The sequence below is a fragment of the Ceratotherium simum genome, chromosome 9 (genome assembly GCF_057802395.1).
Source record: "Ceratotherium simum simum isolate JZ-2026a chromosome 9, ASM5780239v1, whole genome shotgun sequence".
NCBI lineage: Eukaryota > Metazoa > Chordata > Mammalia > Perissodactyla > Rhinocerotidae > Ceratotherium > Ceratotherium simum.
This window is the reverse complement of record NC_141908.1, coordinates 17,213,691-17,236,562: the sequence shown is the minus strand read 5'-3', so window position 1 is coordinate 17,236,562 and position 22,872 is coordinate 17,213,691. Positions and strand designations below refer to the sequence as shown.

General features: G+C 37.9%; 1 protein-coding gene across 5 annotated transcripts in view; it reads left to right on the top strand.

Annotated features, from left to right (window-relative positions):
* NCKAP5 (NCK associated protein 5) overlaps positions 1-22,872 on the top strand; it is a 906,791-nt gene that overhangs the window by 314,730 nt on the left and 569,189 nt on the right. For all 5 annotated transcript variants that reach the window (XM_087435078.1, XM_087435074.1, XM_087435075.1 and 2 more), the window contains one exon: positions 15,351-15,424. In XM_087435078.1, the coding sequence (XP_087291204.1) occupies positions 15,351-15,424 (74 nt within the window). The remainder of the gene's footprint in view (positions 1-15,350; positions 15,425-22,872) is intronic.

Here is a 22,872-nt window from a genome sequence, read left to right as displayed (position 1 = left end):
TGCTTGCTGCCATTATTTATGAAGCGTACTGCTCTCATACTGATTTTTTAAATGGTACCTACATCGTTAGTATGTCAGCCTCACAGCAGCACAGCTATTGCTGGTTTTGCATTATTTTTACCAAACTTAGATTTTTCACCTGATGCAATGAAGCAAGTCACTTCATGACTCTCCAGCCCCCTACCTTCAAAAATGAGATTTTAAAAAATTTCAAATTGTTACTCAATGCTGAGGGCAACTCAAGAGACTAATTATAGACTTAAGTGATTTGTTAATCTTAAATTAGGGGTACGTGTGGGTAATGAATGTAATGATGATGAGCTCTTAATTTATTAACCATTTATTGAACAGTGGCTTTTAAAGTTTAGTGGGATCAGAATTGCCTGAGGGATTTGTTAAAAACAGATTGCTGGGCCCCACCTGCAGAGTTTCTGATTCAGTGGGTTTGGGGAAAGGCCGGAGAATTTGCATTTATAACAAATTTGCTGGTGATGCTGATGGTGCTGGTCGGGAGACCACAATGGGAGGAACTTTGAATTGGATCCTTATTATTAGAAGAATGTGTTTTTTGTGAAGTGGCTATTTAGCTGAGGCTAAATGTACCGTTTCTGTCAGACCAGGCAGAATCAAGGGGAGAATGTCAGCAGGTGCTCACGTGATGGGAAATGATCAGTGGCTGTGCTATGACCCTGCTTCTCTTCCAGGAATGGGGGACTGGCACACAGATTGGGGCTCTGGGCACAAGTAAAGTTGCCCAGTGTTGCAATAAAGTAAAAGTTGCCAAGTGTTGCAACATTTCTCCCTAGTCTTGCCAACGGGAGCATTCAAAGACTCCTGTAACCACGTTCTAACACATACTTAATTTGTCTTGCCCTTCAAGAGAGAAGAAACTTCTTTTCTCCCGAATCAGAGAGACTTTCCACTGTCAGGGCAAAATAGCTTTCTAATTACCTTTCAAACAAGAGAACTGCACTATTTCCTTCAGGCTCTATCAGCCCTTTAGGTTACCATTAATAAAAACACTTTTAATCACAGAAGTGGTAATCATTTTATGCTGTAAGACATGTGGAGCACTTTGAAGGATAATCTCACATTTCTTCACAAGTAACAAGCTACAGAGTAGAGAGTGGAAGGTGCCAGGAAACAGATGGTATTTAATCCAGTCTCTGAGCAAAATGAAAAAGGTGGTTACTGAGTGTTTTTGGGGGGTATCTTTTACTTCATAAGTCCTTTCTCTCCATCTTCTAAAACCATGTTAATCTCTTCCTTGTTTGGCCATTGATTCCATAGGCATGATTCTTCTGGAAGCTGTTTATCCTGTTATTAAGAGAATCAACTAAGGCATAGGCCCAGGGTCTCTGGAGGCAAAGTTGAAGGATGAAATTGTTCTGTAGTCTCAGAGGAGTGCATATTTTCCACTGTTCCCCTTTCCACTTTCTTCCTTGGCAGAGCTAAGGCTGCAAATTAGAAAGAGGGGCTGCCCGTGAAAATAACAGACAGCCCCTGATGCAATCTATTTTCAAGATCCAGGGGCCCATTGCCAAAAGAGGGTCCTCATCCTTACCATCCTATCTTTTGGTTCCCACGTGGCATTTTCCTGGTCTTATTTAAAGATCTGAAAATAAAGAGTGTCAGCCAGATGTTTCCTGCTTTGCCCCATGTCCATTATACTAGTAGTGGTGTTGGTGTAGGGAACCATAGTGAAATACCAATTAACTGTCCTCAAGGAGCTAAGTGTCTTTCTGTAGAGTCGGCCTCTTTGTGGAGCATGTTGGGCAAGTTCAAGTGTCTTCATCACTAGGGTTTCCACAGCTGAAGAAATGACCTAGAGCTCTCCACATCACATTAGAGTTCTCCAAGCTGACAGCCCTAACTGAAGAGAGGGTTCTACTGAACAAGCCCACAGGATCTCCTGCAGAGGATCCAGCAAATTCAAGCTCTGCTTTACTTCTTTCTTAGGCCCCCATACCCACAAAGAATCCAATCCTCAAACCCCATCCCAGGTTTATGGCTCTGTCTCCCCAGAATGAAACTAATCCTCAGTAGAGAACAGTTCTTTATTATCCTGAGTTCAAACTTCCCTGCTACTTGCTTTTTAGTGTGTGAGAGGAGGGGGATGGCCACAGAACACTACATTTAAATTAATCACATAGACTATTGCCCGAGAGTACACTCTGATTCTTTCTATGTTTGGTCTGAGCTTGGAGTTTTTCTGGTTCAGCCCTTATCTTCATGGTAGTTTTCTCTTGGGAATGTTTTGAGTTGTGGTTTTGTAGCTTTTTTCAGTCACATGCAGATCTTTTTCTGACTTCCAGAATTCCCCATAACTTTTAGTCCACTTTCATACTTTGCTTCGATAATAGAGATTCTGTGTGTGCGCACGCACGTATACCCTGCAGAATATCACATCTGATAAGAGGACGGCATATCTCTTCAGGGCCTCCAACTTTTATTTCCAGAGGTGTGCGTCAGGGGGACACCTGTGGTCTCCTATAACGGATCACTTGATGTTCAAGTGGTGATCAGAGTTAGGAATTAGAGGAAAGCGTGGTGGTCAGCGGTAGTAATTCACATACCCCGCTGCCTTTTTGTTTTAGAAAATGCAACAAGACAAAGCTGGTGTTTCCTTTCATCAAAACAAGTCTGAATATTTAAATACTTAATTAAAAACAATAGCCTGCAGCCACATGAGATTGAGGAAAACTCAAGATCAGGTCCATTACTTTCGCTTTCTCATTTTTACAATGAAATATGGACAGGCAATCTGATCCTGAGTGCCACCATCCCCACCCAGAGGCAGTAGAGAGGAAGTTTTTGTAACACCTCGTGCCAGGAGGAAAGTTCTTTGTGCTCCAGTGTGATTTATGCACAGTGCCCGGAAGTGAGAAAGGCAGTGCCCGGAAGTGAGAAAGGCAGCTTAACAGGTAACACACCCAAATCCTTGAATCCACAAATGCTTTTAGGCTCAGAATATAAAATCCAAACGAAGTTTATGTGTTAATGCATAAATGCGTAATGCCCTCACCCAGTAGGAAATAGCCCATTTCTTGAGGGCAGCTTCTTACTAAGGATGAATATGAAAACAAAAAAATATTTTTACAGCCGTTTTGTGGCGAAGGGCATCTTCCTAGGATAGACAGCCCAGGTCTTCCTAGAAGAGTTCCTGGCTCCAACATGGGTAGAACCATCTGTTCTTTTTCTAAAACACCTTTATGTTCACAGTCTTGTTCTCTAATAATGTGGGAATGTCAACAAACTTCAAGGCCCTGAGTCAGAGTGGTAGAGTAGATGTGGGTGGTTCAGGGAAAGGTTTGACTTGTTTATTGATTGATGGTTATTGGTTTGGTTTGGTTTGTTGCATTAGGCCTTCAGAAATGACAGAGACCTCCATTTGGGAGATCATTCTCCGAAGGTGCCCTAGGGAGAACTGGCAACATCTTCCTCCCTAGTTCTTGTTAAAATTAGATCTCTGGGCCACATCAGACTCCCAGACTTACAGAACCCGAATCTCTGGGCTGAGACCTGGAATCTGCCATTTTCCCAAGTGGCTCCAGAGCCACTCAGGAGCACTGAACTTTAAGAACCACATGGTATTTTCTGGAGCTTTGTTCATCCTCTTTCTCTCCACCCCTGGCATCAAGTTTTCTCCTTAGTCTCCCCAGTGAGGACTTTGGAAAGCCTCTTCCACTAAAACTGCTCTTGTCAGGCCACCAAGGGCCTCCATGTTGGCAACTGTGGTGGTTAACTGTCTTACTTGACCATTGACTATATTTGGCATTCCCTTCTTGAAATACTTTCTTCTGGAATGCTAGTCTCTGTTGTACCTCTGTCACTGTCCTCTCTATTTACTGGCTTATTCTCCTCCCAACCTCCAATTACTGGGTCCTTTTCTCCTCAGTATCTTTCCTTCCTCAGGTGATCTCACTTCAGTCTCATGGCTCCAAGTACTATCTGTACACACTATGGAATCCCAAATTCCTCTCTCCCAGATCTCATGCCTTAAGACGAATGTCCTTGTCAGCATCTCCTCTCCCATATGCAATGGTATCTCAAACTTAACTACCCGAAGGAGAACAATTTATTCAACACTTCTTGCCCAAATATGCTCCTTCTATAGTCTTCCCTCTGTCAGTAAATGTCACATTATCTAGTTATATTTGATTTGTTTCTTTTTCCTCATTTTTCACATTCAATCCATCAGTAAGTTCTGTCACCTTCATCTTCAAAATATCTCTTGAATTCAATAACTGATGATTCTCCCCGTGACATCCCTTATTTAAGTGACGCTCATCTCCTTCCAGTAACCTCCAGCTGGTCGCCCTGCTTCTGCTCTTGCCCCCACTCCTGCAGGTAACAGCAGTCAGAGGGATCATTTTCAAACTCAAGTGAGATTGTTTCGTTCCTCGAATCAAATCCTACTGAAACTGCTCCCTACTTCATTGAGAGCAAAAGACAAAGTCCTTACAAGGTCTGTCTCCTTGCCACACTCCATCTCTGCACTCGGGCCATACTGGCCTCAGTGCTGTTCCTAGAACTTGCCAGCACTCTCCCGCCTCAAAGTCTTTGTACTTGTTCTTCTCTCTGCCTTGGATGAGCCTCCCAAGATAGTTGCCTGGGTGACTTCCCTCATTTCTTTTAGGTCTTTGCTTAAATGTTGTCTTTTCCTCTACCAGTCTATATTAACCTATCACTCAACTTCAGCTCTTTCTTTCCTCCTTCTCTCTTTAAATTTTCCACGTAACACTTACTTAGTTGTCTCCTTCGCAAATGTATCTCTCATGAAGGCAGACACTTTTGTCTATTGTTCATGGCTGGATTCCCCGACCTGGAAGGAATTGACACTCAAATATTTGTTGAATAATTGAATGTGGTGTTATTTACGCTGGTCTTACTAATTTCTTTAAGAGGACGGTGAATGGTAGTAGGGCTAAGCAATAAACTAATCCGTGTTACCAGAAGCCAGTGATTCTCAGAGTGGTCTCCAGAGCAGCAGCATCAGAATCACCTGGGAGCTTGTTAGAGATGCAAATTCTCAGGGTCCTTCCCACGCCCACTGAAATAGAAACCCTGGGGTTGGGGCACAACAGTCTGGTTTCACCAGCCCTCCAGGTGATTCAGATAAACAAAAGAGAACCATTACTATGAAGAAATAAATGTGGTGTTCTCCCCAGGAGATGCTTCACACAGTTCAAGTGCACTAGTCTCTTAAAATGCCTTTAAGGCATTTAACCGTGGGTAACATGGGTGCCAACTTACCTGCTGGCATCTATTATTGGCAAGTCCTGTGCTAGGGGCTGGGATTGCAAAGAGTTTATATTTTGGCCTTTTTAGGAAAATCAAGGAGCGTGGCTTCACCAGAGTTCCAGGACAACTATGGAGGAGTAATAGGAGATAAAATTGGAACAAAAATGGCCAGATTTTAAAGGGCATTGATAATAGTAGGCTCAGAGGGCCATGACACATTTTAGTGAGTGAGATGGCATTCTGTGATCTAATATTTGAGTGGAAAGATATACGTGAAAAGTACAGTATATTGATGCATAGATCCGTCCATCAATTCCTGCTTTTGATGTGATACTGGGATTTGGAATAGTCATTGAACTTTGTGTTGCCAAACTCTTCTATTTAAGGTAGCTGGTGACCTAATTGAGGCTTTCCACTTATATGAGGCTCTGTCAGTATCTCCATCAAAGCAAGAATCAAGGTTGAAATGAGGACTCGGCTAACCATGTCATTTATATTGTTATGGTGATTGTTCTCTTTTTTTTTTTTTGGTTAATATGTATAGAGAATCTACTGCCATGGTGACAAATGATATGTTACTGACTTGCAGAACTTTAGGATAGATTGAATTATTTTTCCTTTCCACCTCAAGAAAAAAAACACTAAACTTACAAGTCGAGTTATATTTTCCACCTGAATGAATTCCTTTGTTTGACCAATATATACTTATCTCCCAAACTGCTATAAAAGCAATATGTAAGAAAATAGTATGAGCAGCTTGTAAACACAATAATCACTTGTTTTTCACTTAAAACCAAGCATAACTGTTATGTCTTTTCCTCAAAGAATATATAGGTACCAGTGATAGCATCTTTGTCAAATTTGATAAAAATTAAAAGATGCTGAGTTTGGATTCATTCCATATATTAGAATAGTGTCATGAATATGAGACTAGAATTTAATTTTTGCTCTTGGCCTTGTTGAACTGGGCCAGGGGATTCAAAGCAAAACCAAATCCAAACTTATACAGATGAGACAATTGGTATGCATTTGGAGACTTATTCCTGACTGTTTTATGGCTTTGCATACAGCCAGATCTCCCTAAGTGAGGGGGTTAGGGAAGTCATTCTGTCTCTGGTCTCCATCTTACCAACATAGAATCTACTTTGAGGGCAGGTAGATTCTGTGCCTCAATTTGGCCTGGGACAGTGGAAAATGTGCTGGATTAAACAACTGTCTTAAGTCTTTCATTGCTGGACACCAAGCAAATCATTTAACCCTTATATGAGCCTTAATTTTCTAAATTGAAATGGTGACCATGGATCAAAGATGTTGTGAGGACCAAATGAGAATGGATGCCAAAGTGCTTTGGAAAACTATAATGACTACAAACTAGATCAATCCAGTAATGTAGAGATGTTAAGTTGGCTACTTGGCATTTCACTTTGTCTGTTTGCCATGTTAATTTCTAAAGAATTGACTAATATTTATTGTGTTACTTACAGTATAGGCTAAGCTGCTGTAACAAAAAGACCTCAAAATGCAGTGTTTTAAATAAGATAGAAACTTATTTCTTCTTCATGTACGAGGCCAAATGGAAGGATTAGGGTGGGTGGACAGCTGCTTTAAGATCAATCAGTTTCACCATCCTCAACACTACCTTCTTTCTCTGGGCCCAAGGCTATACTACCATTTCCAGCTAGGGGAAGAGTGCATAATAGGCAAATAGGCAAGCAGTTTGTCTTTTGGTTGGAGAGTACTTGGATACTGCATGCACCATTTTGCTCACATCTCATTGGCTGGAACTCAGCCACACATTCACACCTAGCTTGCTGGGAAATAGAATCTCTAGCTCCAGAGCCATGTGTCAAAACTGGGGAGGAGTGGGAGCTGTCTTTAAAAGAAATAAGACAAAATATATGGTGGAGGACAGTTTAGTAGACTCCAACAAATTGAGATGTATTGTACTATAAAGTTCTGCTAAGATGTACATGTAGTTTGATTTGCATCAACTGCATTGCTTGATACCAAATAGCAGGCAATAAAACTTTTCAATGGCCATGGTGGCTATATGTCTATATTCTGTCACTGTTAATTGATACAAATTTTCATACATGACATAGGTTAAGGAGATGTTTTCACTCTGTGGGGTTTGCTATTCATCACACTATCAATTATCCCTCCGTTTGATAGCAAACTTGATTATGACTTTTTGCATCGTGTTGAACTTGGACAACCCACATGACTTACATGACATAGATAAGCAATGTACCTAAATCTTCCTCAGGATTATGAGGTCAGAAGAACACATTGATTTTGCAAAATTGTCAATAGGTTATCTCCGAGATGCCATTTCTGGTTTGTACTAATAGAAATGAGTATATGGTAATTTTGGAAAACTGCCTAATGTCTCTATGACCATTATAACCTTTTCAATTAAAAAGCAGTTCTGGAAGACCACACTGATAGCCTTACAGTTTCAGATTCTCTTAGGAGATTGACAAACATCTAGCTAATTAACTAATTTATTCCTCCATTTATTTAACACATCTTTGAGTACTTGTGATGTTCCAAGTTTTCTGTTACGTATCGGAGGATACAAAGATGAAGTAAGACACACTTTGAAGAGCTGTGGCACATCCAAAGGGACCTGTTGGGTAAATAGCTGGATACACAGGATTGGACCTCAAGAGGGTCATCTAGCATGGAGGTAAATATTTGGGGGTCTTTGGATTTTTGGTGATTTTTGAAGCCCTAGTAGTCGACGGGATTTTCTAGTAGAAAGTGAAGGAGGGCCTAGGATAGAACCATACTCTTGATTATGTATCTCACACTTGCACAGAATACCAGGGAGGGAGAGAGTATGATTTACAATGCCAAGTGCTGCAGGAACTGGCCATAAGATAAGGAAGAAGCAATATCCTGAGATTCCACCTATGGAGGTCATTAGTGGCTCTAATAGAGCAGTTGCACTGAAGAGTTTGCAGTGGAAGCAAGGTTCAGTTGTTTAAAGGAGTGAACGGGAAAGAGGAATTAGAGATGGCTGATGGAGAGATAATGGCAGTGACGGCAATCTGTTAAAGCTAGTATTCCTGAATTGATTTGTTTGTTGTGTTTAACATTTAAAAATATCTCACTGGAAGAATTCACGTTGGCACAGATGTCAGTCAAGTATGAGGCACCTTTCTGTTGTCTTGCTGTGTAATTCCCGAAGTGGGTGTGTTTCAGTTTTTTACATTTATCGTGCAGAAGTACCCTTTCATTAAGGTGACAACATAATTTTTGAAGACAGCATCACTTGTTAAGGTCGTCGGTCATTTCCTAATTGTAAATTTTTGTAACTAGTGCTAGGTCTGTTGATTTCAACAGTGAGCCTCCTGGTCCATGCTTCTTTGCCCAAAGGTGAATGAGGAACCCTACATTAGTAGTGACAAAAGTGCTGACAGGATTTCACAAGCTCTGCTGTAAATTATACTCATTATAACATGAAGATTATTTGGAGGGATTTGGATCTCTGCAAGCTTTGGTTTTGTATTATATTTTAAATTCCACTTAAAACGAATGATAGATCAGATCCTTACATCATTAAAATACATTTACAATGGGGCTTGCTCAGAACTGACCTAGATCAGACAATAGGAAGTTTGCATTAAATGGGCTTATGCTACACAGATATGCAATGTTCAGTATATCTATAAACCTCTAATTGTGTTAAATGTTTCATACTAATTTCCCTGAAACATGTGCATTAAAGAAGTGAAAGGCAAATTTCCTGAAATATATCTCCAAAATGAATCTAATTTGCACAACTTTTAGCCAAGGAACAGATAGATGTCTTTTTAATGCTGTACCTATGTAAAATTTTTAAAACATATTATACAAATATGTCTTGGTGTAACTTGGTGTTCCTCCCAAATCCTAATTTAGGTGAAATGCTTTTGGTGGAACACTGACAAGGACAAGACAAAAAAAAAAAAAGTGAAATAGGGAGGCCTCATTGTTTCCAATACCAGCTTAGCTTTAGAATAATATAAAGGAAATTGTTTCATTGTGGTATTTTAGATCTAGCTTTCTAAAATTTAATTATAAATTCTGATGATGTATTTTTCTAAATCATCACTTTTTAAATTTGTATAGTGAGCATAGTATTGTAAACCTAGAAAGAGAAAAGTATACAGAAGTTAAATTAACCCATAATATTACCATATACTATTTGGTTTTTTCTCTTTTAATCTTTTATATGTATTTTCAAAATTGTGATAAAAGGATTATGTGGTTTTACATCCTACTTATTTCACCTAACGTTATACTGTTTTCCATTTCATTATACATTCTTTACAAATTTAAGGACTTGTATAATTCTTCAAATGGACAAAGCATGCTTTATTTTAATCTTTCCTATATTTTTGGAAGCTAGGATATATTCAGCTTTTTAATAGTCCTAAATAATATTTTGAACATCATTTGTTTTAATTTGATTATTCACTCAGGATGATTCCTAGACATGAAATTTCTGGATCAAAGGTGCATGGATGTTTTAATTTTCATGACATATTATCAGATTGCTTTCCCCAACTGTTAAATATGTAGGCAAAACACACCTTTGTACTTAAGCTTTTCAGATTATCAAGTCAAGTATAGAACAATAATTTTGTCTTCTATGTACAAAGGGATTTTTGCATCTTCCTGCTTCCCTCTTTCTCCTCCTCTTCCCTCTGTCCACCACAAAGACATGTGATGTATACCACAAAGATACATAACGTACACTCTACATCTGCCTCCTGGGACTTTTATGTTTAATTTTATGATCATATTTACATTTTTAGACATACAAATCTCTAAATTCTCTTGAATTTTTTTGTGTTGTGAATTCTATATTTTTTTATTCCTTACTCAGGTCTAGAATATATGTGTATATACACACTTGCACACACATACATATATACATATACTTGGCTGGTATATATTTTTTACTTATCTCTTGGATATTTGTGTACATGTGCATTTGTGTATATGTGCACAACTTTAAGTAAATTTAAGACACACACACATATATTTTAGTTCTTAATTAATGTAGGTGCTTTATTTTCTGAATTCATGAATACCTGAGAATGTCTTTCTGTTGCTTTGTTACACAGCAACTACTAGATTGGGGATATTTACAGATTAAGACTCAAAGGTCTGTCTATGTATCTCATTGCAATGGACATCTGGGGTGACCAGTAGCTATGGTGCCAGCCTTTTCTAACTCCTTGGTAGGAAGCCTGTTAGTCTATTTGGCAGCCTGCTCTCTTTTCTCTCTGCTATTTCTATTCAATTCTCATGTGGTGGATGTGTGGACAGTTTTCCATTAACTCTACCTGAATTTGATGAGCCCTTTGATGTACACAATCGGGTCTTTTTCTCTGTTCTATTCTGAAATGTTTCTTTAATTTTCCCTTTGATCATTGTTTACATTCCAGATCTTGTCAAATAGTCAAAGCTGTAATTGTTAGACAAACCTACATTTTCTGACCTAATATCCTTCATGTCTCTATTCATTTTCATCTTTATCCTTTATTTACTTAGATTATCATTTACTTAAATTATTACGTTTGTGCTCTATATATACGTACCTTCATTGTCAGTTCTACTATTGTATCTAATGTGGGCTTGTCATAAGGAAAATGAGTAGAATAGAATGTTCATCAAGTTAATAACTATACTTTGAATAAAGTCTTTGTGCTGAGTGGCATGGAAAGAACATGCTGGGCAAAGCGAGGCTTGGAAAACGGACAGTTTTCATAGGTAGCGTGTTAGACAGTCAACACTGACACCAAGGACAATGGGGTTATGGGTGTATGATTTTCTTCCAGTTTATAGCAGTCTTAGTCTTACTAATTGAATTATATAGACACTAACTGAATCATACCATGGAAGTAGCAGAAGGGTTAGTATTTCAGTACCTGGCCTGGGCTGAGGAATTGGATTTGTTTCTAGATGAGATACTGAGAAGAAGACCTCATTAATGTGATCAGTTCAGTGCCAACACACCAAAATCTATTGCCCACTCTTCTCTGAAGCACCATTTCAAGGTGGGGAGAGTCACCCCATAATAAAAATCACAATGTCGGGATCAACAGATTTCAATTCTGCTACTGCTGCTTATATTTACTTGAAATTCTTAGCTCCTTTTTTATTTCATTTTTATTGTCTTTTCAGCTCATACTGTTCTAAATTTAATTCTGCTGTCTTTTTATCTCAGCCTCAGCATTCTTTTAGGCTTTCTGCAGGTTTCAGAGACACCATTCTTGATACTACTGAACGTGTTAATATTCTTTCTAAAATGCTTTCATGTTTTTCTTGTAAATCACTTTCAGAATGACAGCCTCTCCTGTGACTGAGGGTGACATGCTGTCTCTTGTACTCCAGTACTTCTTCATGGATTCTATACTGTATGTTTGCAATTTACTCATTCTGAAATGACCCTTCCAGGCCCTGGGATCACCAACAGACAGTGTCGATTCTACTTTCAGTCTGTCTGCATTTGTAGAAATCTTTTCTCCAAGCTCTCCCAATATCTAGTGTCTTTCAGGCGATTTGGGGAGCTATGTTATACTGAGATGGAATCTTGCCGTGCCCTCTCTTTCTCCCTGTGCTTTTGATACTTTGGAGTATTGGAGTCTCTGTATATCAACATCCAGTATGCACTTTATACCCAACCTCTTACTATAGGCACAGCAGCTACAATATTGTACTTGCTGTGACTGTAGTTCCCCTGTGCACCGCTGCCAGCCTCACTGCCATCACCCTCAATTGTTTCCATGGAGTTAATCTCCAAATAGATGGATAAAAGTGGTTCCCAGATGGATAAAAGTGGTTCCCAGAAGAATAATGCTATTTTATTCTTACAGAATGGTAGGGATTTCTCATTAGTTAACTAATTTCTTCAGTTCACGGGCCAGAAATGATAACTGTATGAAGGCACTGCCTAAGTTCTTCTAGGCAGGGAAAAAGGATTTCATTTAACAAAAAGTACATGCAAGAATCATCTTTTGTTTTTTTCCTCAATCCATTTCAGTTGGTGTTGGAGAGAGAATGAGAGTGTGTGTGTGCATACGGGGTGGGGTATAGGCAATACCCAAATAAAATAAATTGGATGTTAGAAGTAAGCATGCTATGGAGAAAAATAAAGCTGAAAAGGATAGAGAATCCATAATCCTAGTTCCCCATTGTTACATGGTTTAAGACTTGTCATCATAATTATTTTTATGGAAAATTGGGTGAAGCTACTTTAAATGGAAGCAGCCAGTATTGTTATTTGAAATAGCTTTTAAACCATGATCCAGCAATACATATATTTAATGGTTTAAAATCTGTATTGTTAATCTCTGCCTAGCTACCTATTCTAATATTCAGCAACTGTAATTGAAGAAGCATGCACTTAATCGTGAAGTTGGGTAAGAAAAAAGAAAATGGATCTTACCTGCATCTTGTAAAGTAACTTGCCTCTTGAGAAGAAATGGGTAACATGAAAAAGGCACGCTCGCTGCTTGGTAGACACTGTGGCATATGCTTATTTCAACTTAAACTATCTTATAGAATCCTTACAACACCTTTGTAAATTAAGTATTATTGATCCCTCTGATGAAGATGAAGAAAATAAGGCTAAGGGAGATTAAACAACTTTCCTGAGAGAGCTTATCTAGTAAGTACCAAAACTAGGATTTGAACCTCAATCTCTTTGATGCAAAGATCATATTCCTTTTTTTTTTTTAATTTTATTTATTTATTTTTCCCCCAAAGCCCCAGTAGATAGTTGTATGTCACAGCTGCACATCCTTCTAGTTGCTGCATGTGGGACACGGCCTCAGCATGGTCCGAGAAGCGGTGCGTCCGTGCGCGCCCGGGATCTGAACCTGGGCCGCCAGTAGCGGAGCCTGCGCACTTAACCGCTAAGCCACAGGGCCAGCCCCAAAGATCATATTTCTAATCAGTACATTTTTCAACTTCAACCTCTGACTGGAGCTGATCACAATGAACAAAAGAACAAACTCATTGGTTTTAATCCAAACTGTTGCCAGAGCTTGCACATGGTTGGGCCCCTGCATGCCTCTCTGACTTCATTTTAGACTCAACACCCCAGTCTCTGCTCCCAGCCCCACTAGCTTCCCTTCTGTTCCTTCAACACTGCATCTCAGGGCCTTTGCATATGCTGTTTCCTTTATGATCTTCTATCCCTCTTCCCCCCTTTTCCCTATATACTCGCCTCCTCCTTCTCTTCCAGGTCTTAGCTCAAATATCATTTGCTTAGAGTCTTCTTCTGACCACTTTATATGAAGAGGGTGCCCCTCCCCATTTAAAGTCTCTTATTGCCTATTTGATTCCTTCTTATTCAGAGCACGTAACCAGGTGGAAATCAATGTGTTCACTTATTCATTTGTTATGTCTCCCTCTACAGAAGGTAAGCTCTCTGAGGGCAGGAATTTTCTCCCTCTTGGTTATAACTATATCAACCAAACTTAGAGCAGCGTTTGGTGTATAATAAGTGTTGAAAATACAATTGAATAAAGAAGGGATGAATGACTTTGAGATTTATCCATTTGTTTCTAATTGGCAGCAGTGTCTTTAAAAATTTTTTGATGGGATGTATTTGAAAACTAATGTCTTTGATAATTTTGAGTGTTCTAAATCATGTTTAAACCTTGATCAGGATACTTAATATGATAACCACAAACTATTACAACTTCCTGCAGTAACAGATTTCTGCTTTGGTTTTGATGTGCCCAATGGTCTTGTTTAAATAACTAATCTGAAAATAAATTTTATTTAATAAGAATAAAACTCTATAGCTAATTATCTCCAATAAAATTATTGTTATAGTGTTATAGAATAAGGATTTAGTACACTCTCTAGTCTAACTGAAATATTATGGAAAGGTAAAAGGCTTCTTTAAGGCAACATGGGTAGATCCAGGTCCAAAAACTCAGGACGGGGCTCTTTCCATTATATCAGGTCGACCCATACTGTGTTTCTTCTGCTTGCCTCCCATTCCCCAATTAGAGTGAATATTCCTGTAGGAGCAATAGATTATGTATAGCATTTAATCAAAATCTGTATTTCAGAAAGAAAAGTATCAATATTAATCAAAGTTCTCAGTTTATCTCAAATCCATAAGAAATGAAACAGTAACATTCATGGATACCTTAATACTGAAATCATTGCACATTATTCCGTCTCAGGCAGCTGTACTGTAGACACCGAGGACTGCAGGCTACATCTCTAAACAGAAAGGAAAAGAAATATCAAGTTAAGGATGAAACAAATGATCAAATTTTACACATTGTATTTTGCTGCACTTTAGCAACTGCAACTATTGCATATGAACCTCATGTTCAGAAATCACAAATTTTAAATCATATTTAATAACTTATGGATTTATACAAATAATTCTTATGTGACAAAAGAATTCCTTATTTTTCAGAAATGTTTCCTGACAATATGGTTTGATTTACAAAAATTTACACATACATTTCTAAAAAAGAAGATATACCTTGCCTTCATGTCTTTTTAGAAGCCAGTCTTAGACAAAAACAAACAAATTAAATTATATTTTTATATAGAGATGAAGGAAAATGGACGTGTGCTTCATCAGCATAAACAATATGCCCAGTAAACACAGACAGTGAATATGGAAAGCATTCCATATAGTTCAAAAATAGTGTTTTTGCTAGGAAGTGATTCTCATAAGCATGGTGTAATCAAGCCTTGTATTGTCTACTTTCTTCTTATTCTTCTAAGGTCAGCAACAACGTTGACTCACTTTTATACAGTAGAACACAGATCACAGTGTAGATGACTAAGCAATTGAGCTTTTTTTTCTGTGAATAAGAGGATTTTTATGCTGACTCTGTAGAACTCCAGTTCTCTTCAGTTCTTGGTTCACAAAATGATCACAGGATATGGGGAAAATATTATTCATCCTCAAATAACTATGCATGTAAGTCATAGAAGCACTGTCTCTAGAACTGGGAGGGACCAAGGGATTATCTTGTCAAAAATCTTCCTTGTAGAGATAAAGATAGTCTTAGAATTCTGGTGACTATAGTAATGAGGTTTTACTTGTCTTTGTGTGTCTGTATGTGCAGGAATACATGGACTCCAATAAATACATAGAGCATCTGCTAACTCAACTCGAGGAGCAACACAGAAGTCTCTGGAGGTGAGTTAAATTTATGTCCTTAACTTACAGCAGGCTTTATAACTTTGATCGTGATCATGGAAGCAGGGAGTTGGCAAACGGTCTCTTCTTCCACTTGGTGTCAAAAGCACCTTTGGGGGCAAAAATCACCAGAGGCTACGTAGAGAATTCCATTCCTTTAATTAAAGTAAAGCAACAGTGCCAAAAGTTGTCCTTGAGTCAAGGACCTGCTCAGAGCTGGGGGGATGATGGAAATCATGACACTTGTCAAGGTTGAAGAATTACTTTGTCCAGGGTCACACAGCAAACTTATATGGTAGAAACTAGAGCCCAAATTCTCTGACCTCTTCCTGCTTAAAGATTAAGTTTTTCTATAATTAAAAGGTTGAACACTCCTGCTTAAAATTTCTGCTTCTCTTCACATTAAAGGAGAATATGTTAAGAATGTTGTTGTCTAGGTCTCACACATTTAGTTTTTTTGTTCTACGTGGTGGGTTCTGATTCTAGCTAAGGAAAGGTATATGAGAACATTTGTGCAGGTAAATTGGAAAAAGAGGGTAGTATCATAGAAGTCATGTTCCCAAATTATTCATTCCCTGAGGCCCCTTGGGAATTGACTGGTAAAGATGGTTGTGATATTATGTAGGGTCCATGTGGTCATGCTCTTTCTAGGTGCTACTATGGAACCTGAATTTCTTTTTCTAAATTCCTATAACTCTTGTTATCTGAAATAAATATGCTAGTGCTTAATTACATGATGCCTCACATTGCACCAGAATTGTTTAATATAATTAGCTTTGTCTCCCAAGGATCAGTAAGCCTCTAAAGTCCTTTATTTCTTATTTCCTTGAAGCATGGAGGAGAGTGCTCTCTCTGTACACAGAGAGGGCAGGTAAATATTTACTAACTCTGTAGCTTTCTTGCCCAGCCTCATCCAAATCTGTCACCACTGGTCTCTGTACCAAGCTATGCTGCCCCTTCTTCATGACCCTTGTAGCAAATCCTAGAACCTTGAGATTTGTCTTCCCTGAGGAATTCTAGTTCTTGGGTAAAGTGCCTGATATTTTCATGTGTTCTGCCCTTATATTAGTTTTCTTACTAGAGAACAGATCTGTGGTTTATAGTAATGGATGATATTCTATTTCTGTACATAGAAAAACTGCTCGTAGGATACAACAAAAATGTATAATTTTTAAGCCTGCTTGCTACTGACAGACACACCAGTTAATTTTATGTAACTTGATGCAATATTTGTTAGGTTTGTTTTTGAGATCTATAACCTCTCGTTGAGCCAGTTTTCTTTTGTGAACCAGTGTACTGAATTAATAAAACCAACAATAATGTGTTTATGGTTATGTGCCTTTTAAATTATATTTTCCATAGATCTACTAAAAAGCATATTTAAAAGATTTTTTAACTGAATTTTAACATTTTCTTTAAACTATTTGTATAGAATATTTTGTTTTCCCTATGTTTCAAGAGAAAAATACCCCCCAAAATGATAAATACCATCTGACGAAAGAAATTAGAGTTTAATTTGGTCAGTAACCTTGTCTTATACACATCATTGGGAGGAGTAACGGTTTCATGGGTCTTTGAACCAAAAAACCTGCATGAAAAAGGATATTTTCCTGCTTTCTTAAGGTAGCTAATAAAATCCTTTTGGTTTTCTTCAATGTGATTAAATTAAAATCCCATTTCAGGTACGGAGTTAACCTAGCATAGAGTAAGAACTCAGAATTTTGTGTGCAATCACTTTCATTTTCCTTCAGAAATAGAATTATTGCTGGTGAAGAAGCAAAGCCCTATATATAGTGTAAAAATCTAATAAAAATTCCATTTGAATAACAATAAAGGGCAATAGTGATATTTGAATAGTCAGAATAACTACCAGTGAGAAAATGGAAATGGGTAGTATTGAAAAGAAAATGAAAACCAACAATAGCAGATTTATATACTATTTATTGAATCATGAAATTATGCTTGATTATATTTTGCAAGCAGATCTTGACTGACTTAAAGTGATAGGCTTTCTGATGGTTATTACAATATCGTAACTGGAACTGGAACAAAATTGTTTTTGGTGAAGGATATGTGAGTGACAGTGAGCAGTGGGGAAATTCTTTCCAGTTATGATTAAATTTTTAAAGTGCTTGCTTGAGTTAGGATAGAATCTATGATGTGCAGAGAGGATCATGGGAATAGCATGTCATGTACACAAGCATAACTTGATTGTCTGAAGTTAAACAAATTTTCCCATAATTCAGTATAAACTTTTTCTGACTTTATTATACCTTTGATTTGTAGCTGCTACAATTTTCATGGAGTAGGCTGCTTATCATTGCTGCTGGTGTTAACTGATGGCCTTCCATTTATACTTGAGCTAACTTACAACTTATGAGAAAAGCCAAATTCTGAATATTTAGATCTTCCAAGAGCAATTGTAGTCAGCATTAATTTATGGCTACAATCTTTGAGGATTGATCAAAAGCATGGTAGACACATGTCCTACTGTTATTTCCACTTGCCGAATGATAAAAGATTGGACAAATGGTAGAAGATTTGATACAAGAATTAAAAGTCTTATTTTCATGGACGGGGCTATTTGTCTTTAATAGATTTTAGTTGTTTCTCGTAGCTTAACCATCTGCTGTGACACAAATATATTGTTGTAATCATACTCTCAAGATAACCGGTTATTTTGGGGTCCTATTTAGTTATTTTACTGAAATAGACCTATAATCTGTCTCTGGGTTTTCAAATTGCAAAGGAATTTGTGGAGTTCAAATATAGCTGTCTAGCAATGAGCAGTCATTTAGCTCAACTGTCTTTTTGACACCAACAGAAGAAAACTTCTGTGAATTCATCTGAAGAAAAGGATGGATTCAGAATCTAGAACCTAGTCAAGGACTTGAGTACAAGTCTGAGTGGGTTTAATATGCTCTAAATCTCCCTGTTTGATGACCCAACATACCCAGTGACGACTTGTTTGTTAGTTGATGTTGAAATATGATTATAAATTTCTGTACGTTTATTTGTTTTAATGTGGAAAGTTAAGATTAGGAGAAAAAGGCTCTTTTGCATTTAATGATTTTTATATCATCTGTTACTATTTCTGATTTGGCTAAAAATATCTGTGACTGACAGGAAAGATTGTAAGAAAACAGCTGATGAGAATGTCTTTCTCCTAACATTTGATAGAAATCTTTATCATTCACAGTCTCAAACTAAGAGTTTAGAACAAACACAAACAGTTGGAAAATACAAATTGAATTCATGAATATTTATGGTGTTAATTACTCTTTCATGTCACATATGTGAAATTATGTATGAAAAATGGAAGCAGCATAATTTCCATAATAGAAATGGAAAGGACTGGACTGGAGGTTTTAGAGACTTGGACTCTTGGCCTGGCCAGCCCAAACTGGCTGTTGGGTAACATCTCTGAGATTGTAAAAAGTCCCATCCCTTATCTGTAAAAAGAAGGTGTCAATGTGACTATTATCAAAGATTACTGAGCACTGAGATTATATGAAACATACAATGTCTAAATTAATATTACATTTATATAACATGTACAGATGTTTAATTTTATTTTTCTCAAATACGGATACAGCTCAATTGTTATATAGTATTTAATACATATATCACAGACAGCTTCCAACAATATATGGGTAGAAGTAACTAATACAATAGAAATACCTAACAGCTTGCCAGTAACTCAAAAAGATAATGTCAAAATGTTCATTTCAGATTTTCAGAGCTCAAATTGGAGACATTGTTATCAATAGCCTGTAAGTAAATAAAGAATAAGTAGGTTTTCATGGCCAAAATTAAATGACAAGATCTGGTGAATGCAGAGTGCCAACTGCCAGCCGAAGGATGCCAAGGTCCCATTTGAACAAGCTATATCTAGGCTAGGGTTTCTCAGTCTCGAGGTACTATAGTCATTTGGGGCCAGATCATTCTTTATCATGGGGGGGTGGGAGTGGAGTTGTCCTGTGCATTCTAAGTTGTTTAGCATAGTCTAGGGATGCTAGGCTAGGGCCTCTTGTAGTGACATGCCAGTACCAACCCCACCTTGTGACAACCAAAAATATTTCTAGACGTTTTCCAAATGTTCCCTAGGGATCAGAATCATCTTTCCTCCCCATTGAGAACCAGTCACGTAAATCATCTACACAGGAATTTTCCTAAGCACATTCCAAGAAACACTAATACCTGGGTCACCGTTACAGATGTTTTAAGAAAAATAAAGGTATTCTGTGGTCAACTTTGACATATACTAGGTAAAACCAAGTTTTAAAATTGTTTTAATTACAGAACTTCTCAGAGCCATTTATATTGCTAATGTGTGCTATACATATTAAATATAGGATATAAAACATAATTTGACTTCTTAAAAAAATCCCCAAATCCTATCTTTCTTGCAGCATCTATTCTGACTAAAGTTCCAAGAATGTATTTTGGGAAATGGTGATCTATCCAGTTTGATAACCAAATATACAAAAACATGGCTTGTACCCCTCCCTTCCCCTTTCTCCCTGTAAGTTAACTGGTACCGGATGGGCACCTTGGTATAAGAGAAGCTAGTAGTGTGAGGAGTCTGGGTTGTTGGTAAAGGCGAAAGTAGGTATGTGGAAAAGCCAATCCCAAGTTCATCATCGTTTTCTTGGGGGGCAGCCTGAGCCTCAATACCAAATTCCAAGAATCCGAAGAACTATTAATTACAAGCTAGGCTTGCCCTAGTAAAGCACTTAACTCCTGCTTCCCCAGGGGGAGAAATGATGATTTCCTACATCACCAAGGGGAGTAAACACTTAACTGAAAAGCATGTATAGATCCCTGGTGGGAATAAGAGTCCCTAAGTTTCATCCCTTACAACAGTAAAATGATGATTTTAGTGTATCCAAAATTCTTGAAAATAGACTCCTACTTGTGCTTTCTGGCTTATGTGATTCTTATTCTAAGGAAAGAGGTAGGAAAAAATTGGGCAAAAACTTTGTTTTTATTCTTATCATGATTCAAAAATGTTGCTTATCTAAGTAGAGTGAACACTAAAATAAAATTATCTACATTCCAAATACTCATTCATGTTCTCCATAATTTTGACATATTTATACATTTTTGGGCGGAGATAATTGGCACCAGTGCCTAAAGTTTATTTCAGCTCTAATCTCAATTTCTGTAAAATGTGAGTAATATTAAAATAGCTTACTGAGAGGCTACATGCTATCATCCTATCCCGGGGAAAAGAAAATTCTTTGCTAATATGTTATCTAGAAATTGTCATGTAGTTGTAAAATAGAGTTAAGATGCAAAAGCATATACACCCTGAGAAAAGTCAAGCCCAGAGCCTCTTGGAGACTTACTTTCTATGTATCTTGGATCTTAGAATCAAATTATCCAGGCATCTAAGAATTAGCACGTCTCTATCCTCATGGCGTTAATTTATGTAGACTAAGGAGATGCCAAATATTAAACAGGTTGCCTTTGCTGTAATCATAGACTTCCACTGGGAGATCTTAATTGGCAACAAGTAAAATTGCTCTGCATGAATTCTTAATGGTGGACACCAAATAAAATAAGAACTGTGATTTGTTTTTTAAATCCCTTCAAGAGAGAAAGAGGCTATCTCTGGGGGATAAAATGTGTAGCAAACAAAGAGAGAGCTCAATGCTCCGTAATAGCAATAAAAGCTCTGAAAACAAAACCTCATGCTATGCCAACTCAATAACAGCACATGGTTTCCCAGCTCTGCATCCCTGTCTCCCTCTGCTGAGGTCAAAGGAGACCCGGGCTAGCCAGCTTTACATTATCTTTCCCTCCTCTCAACCCTTGGGCTGGCTTTCTAAATCATAGCTGTATTCTGGGGCAAGTGTAAGCACAAGGGCCACCCTGGAAACCCATCAATGTCACTTCTCAATTACCCACCAGGGGTTGTTTCAGAGATGCAGACAGTCTCAGACCCCTGCCAAGATAAGAGTCTTGTCTCTAAGTCATGCCCTCTGCCCAGCACAAGGGAGAATAAATCAGGGCTCTGGAAATTGGGTATTGCCACATGCTTCAACGGTTATGTCATCCCTGGGCAGTGGTAGGGAGGGCTGCAGGCTGAGCTGGATCCCAAAGGATAGTTATCACGGACTGATGGTGCTATTGTACAAGAGCAAGGGAACATTTAGGCTGCTTGTCATAGCTCTAAAGCCCCTGATGGAGTAATATCCCTGTCTTTAAGGTGACTTTTGTCTAGCAACAGAAGGGGCTAATAGAACTATGTCCAGAAAGAGATCTGGATTGACTGAACCAGATTACCTAGGTTCATATTTGACCTTGTACCTTAGGATTGATCAGCATTATAGTTTATTTAGGGGACCTGTGTATGATCTACATGTTTACCTGCTTAGGGGATTGCCTAGTGTTTGAACTCAGGTCTTCTGGGGCAAGGAGACACCAAAAACGCCAGAGTAAAACTTGACACCAACTTTATATACATGATTTCCTGTTTCTTATCAAGTCTGTCCATCCTTTACAGGGCCATGCTAATCCAGCAGAGAATATATATTAGATCTAATAAATGTATAAAACAGACTATTTAAAACCTTATGGGTTTTATCCCCTCCTTTTCATGCCAAATCTTGTTTGAAAGAAAAATTCACATACATTTATCAAGACTATTCCACTGGGGCTGGGTGGAGGAGTCTGTAAAACCCGTTTCAGGAGACTCCTTTAAAAGTCCCAAGGTTTCCCCGAGGAGGTGGTGTTTTGATCTGAGTCCTGAGTTGGAGCAGATCTGGTGGGGCCAGGGCAGATGAAGAATAGCTCATTGAATAGATTGAATCTGAACTGCCTTTAAGACTTTTGAGTATAAATGTAGATAAGATGATGAGAAATTCAGGTCTAGAGCTCTTTATAGTTAATAAACCACAGTATAGACAGGGGCATTAGATTAATCTACAAAGATATAAAATTGACCTCTAATGTAACTGGGGAAATATCCCTACTTTAAAGATGGATTTATTGCAGCCATGGGAAGGTTGCGTTGAATAATATTGTACAAGTGGGTCCGTAGATGATTTGAAAATAATTCTAGTTGTACAGGTTTATGTTCTTCAAGAAACACTCTCAAAGTACCAAAAAATATTTCAACATCAATAGGATTTGGGGGTCATCCAGAGAAATTTACCACTATTTAATCTGAAAACATTTGGTTTAAAACACATTTGTTATTTTTAGATCCATGCTTATCTTAATATGATGGCCAGGAACCTAATGTGATTTATTTATCTGAAATTAAAATAAAGAGCCTCGAGCAAAAGGCGTTTGTAGATTTATTTGGGGTAATAAAGAATACAAATATTCCCTACTAAGTTGAAAGAAGGAAAACGCCAGCAGGCAACAATATAAATGACCCACTCGATGTAAATGCTTGTGTTGAGGCTGAAGTGCACCCACAGTAAGGAATGACAAAG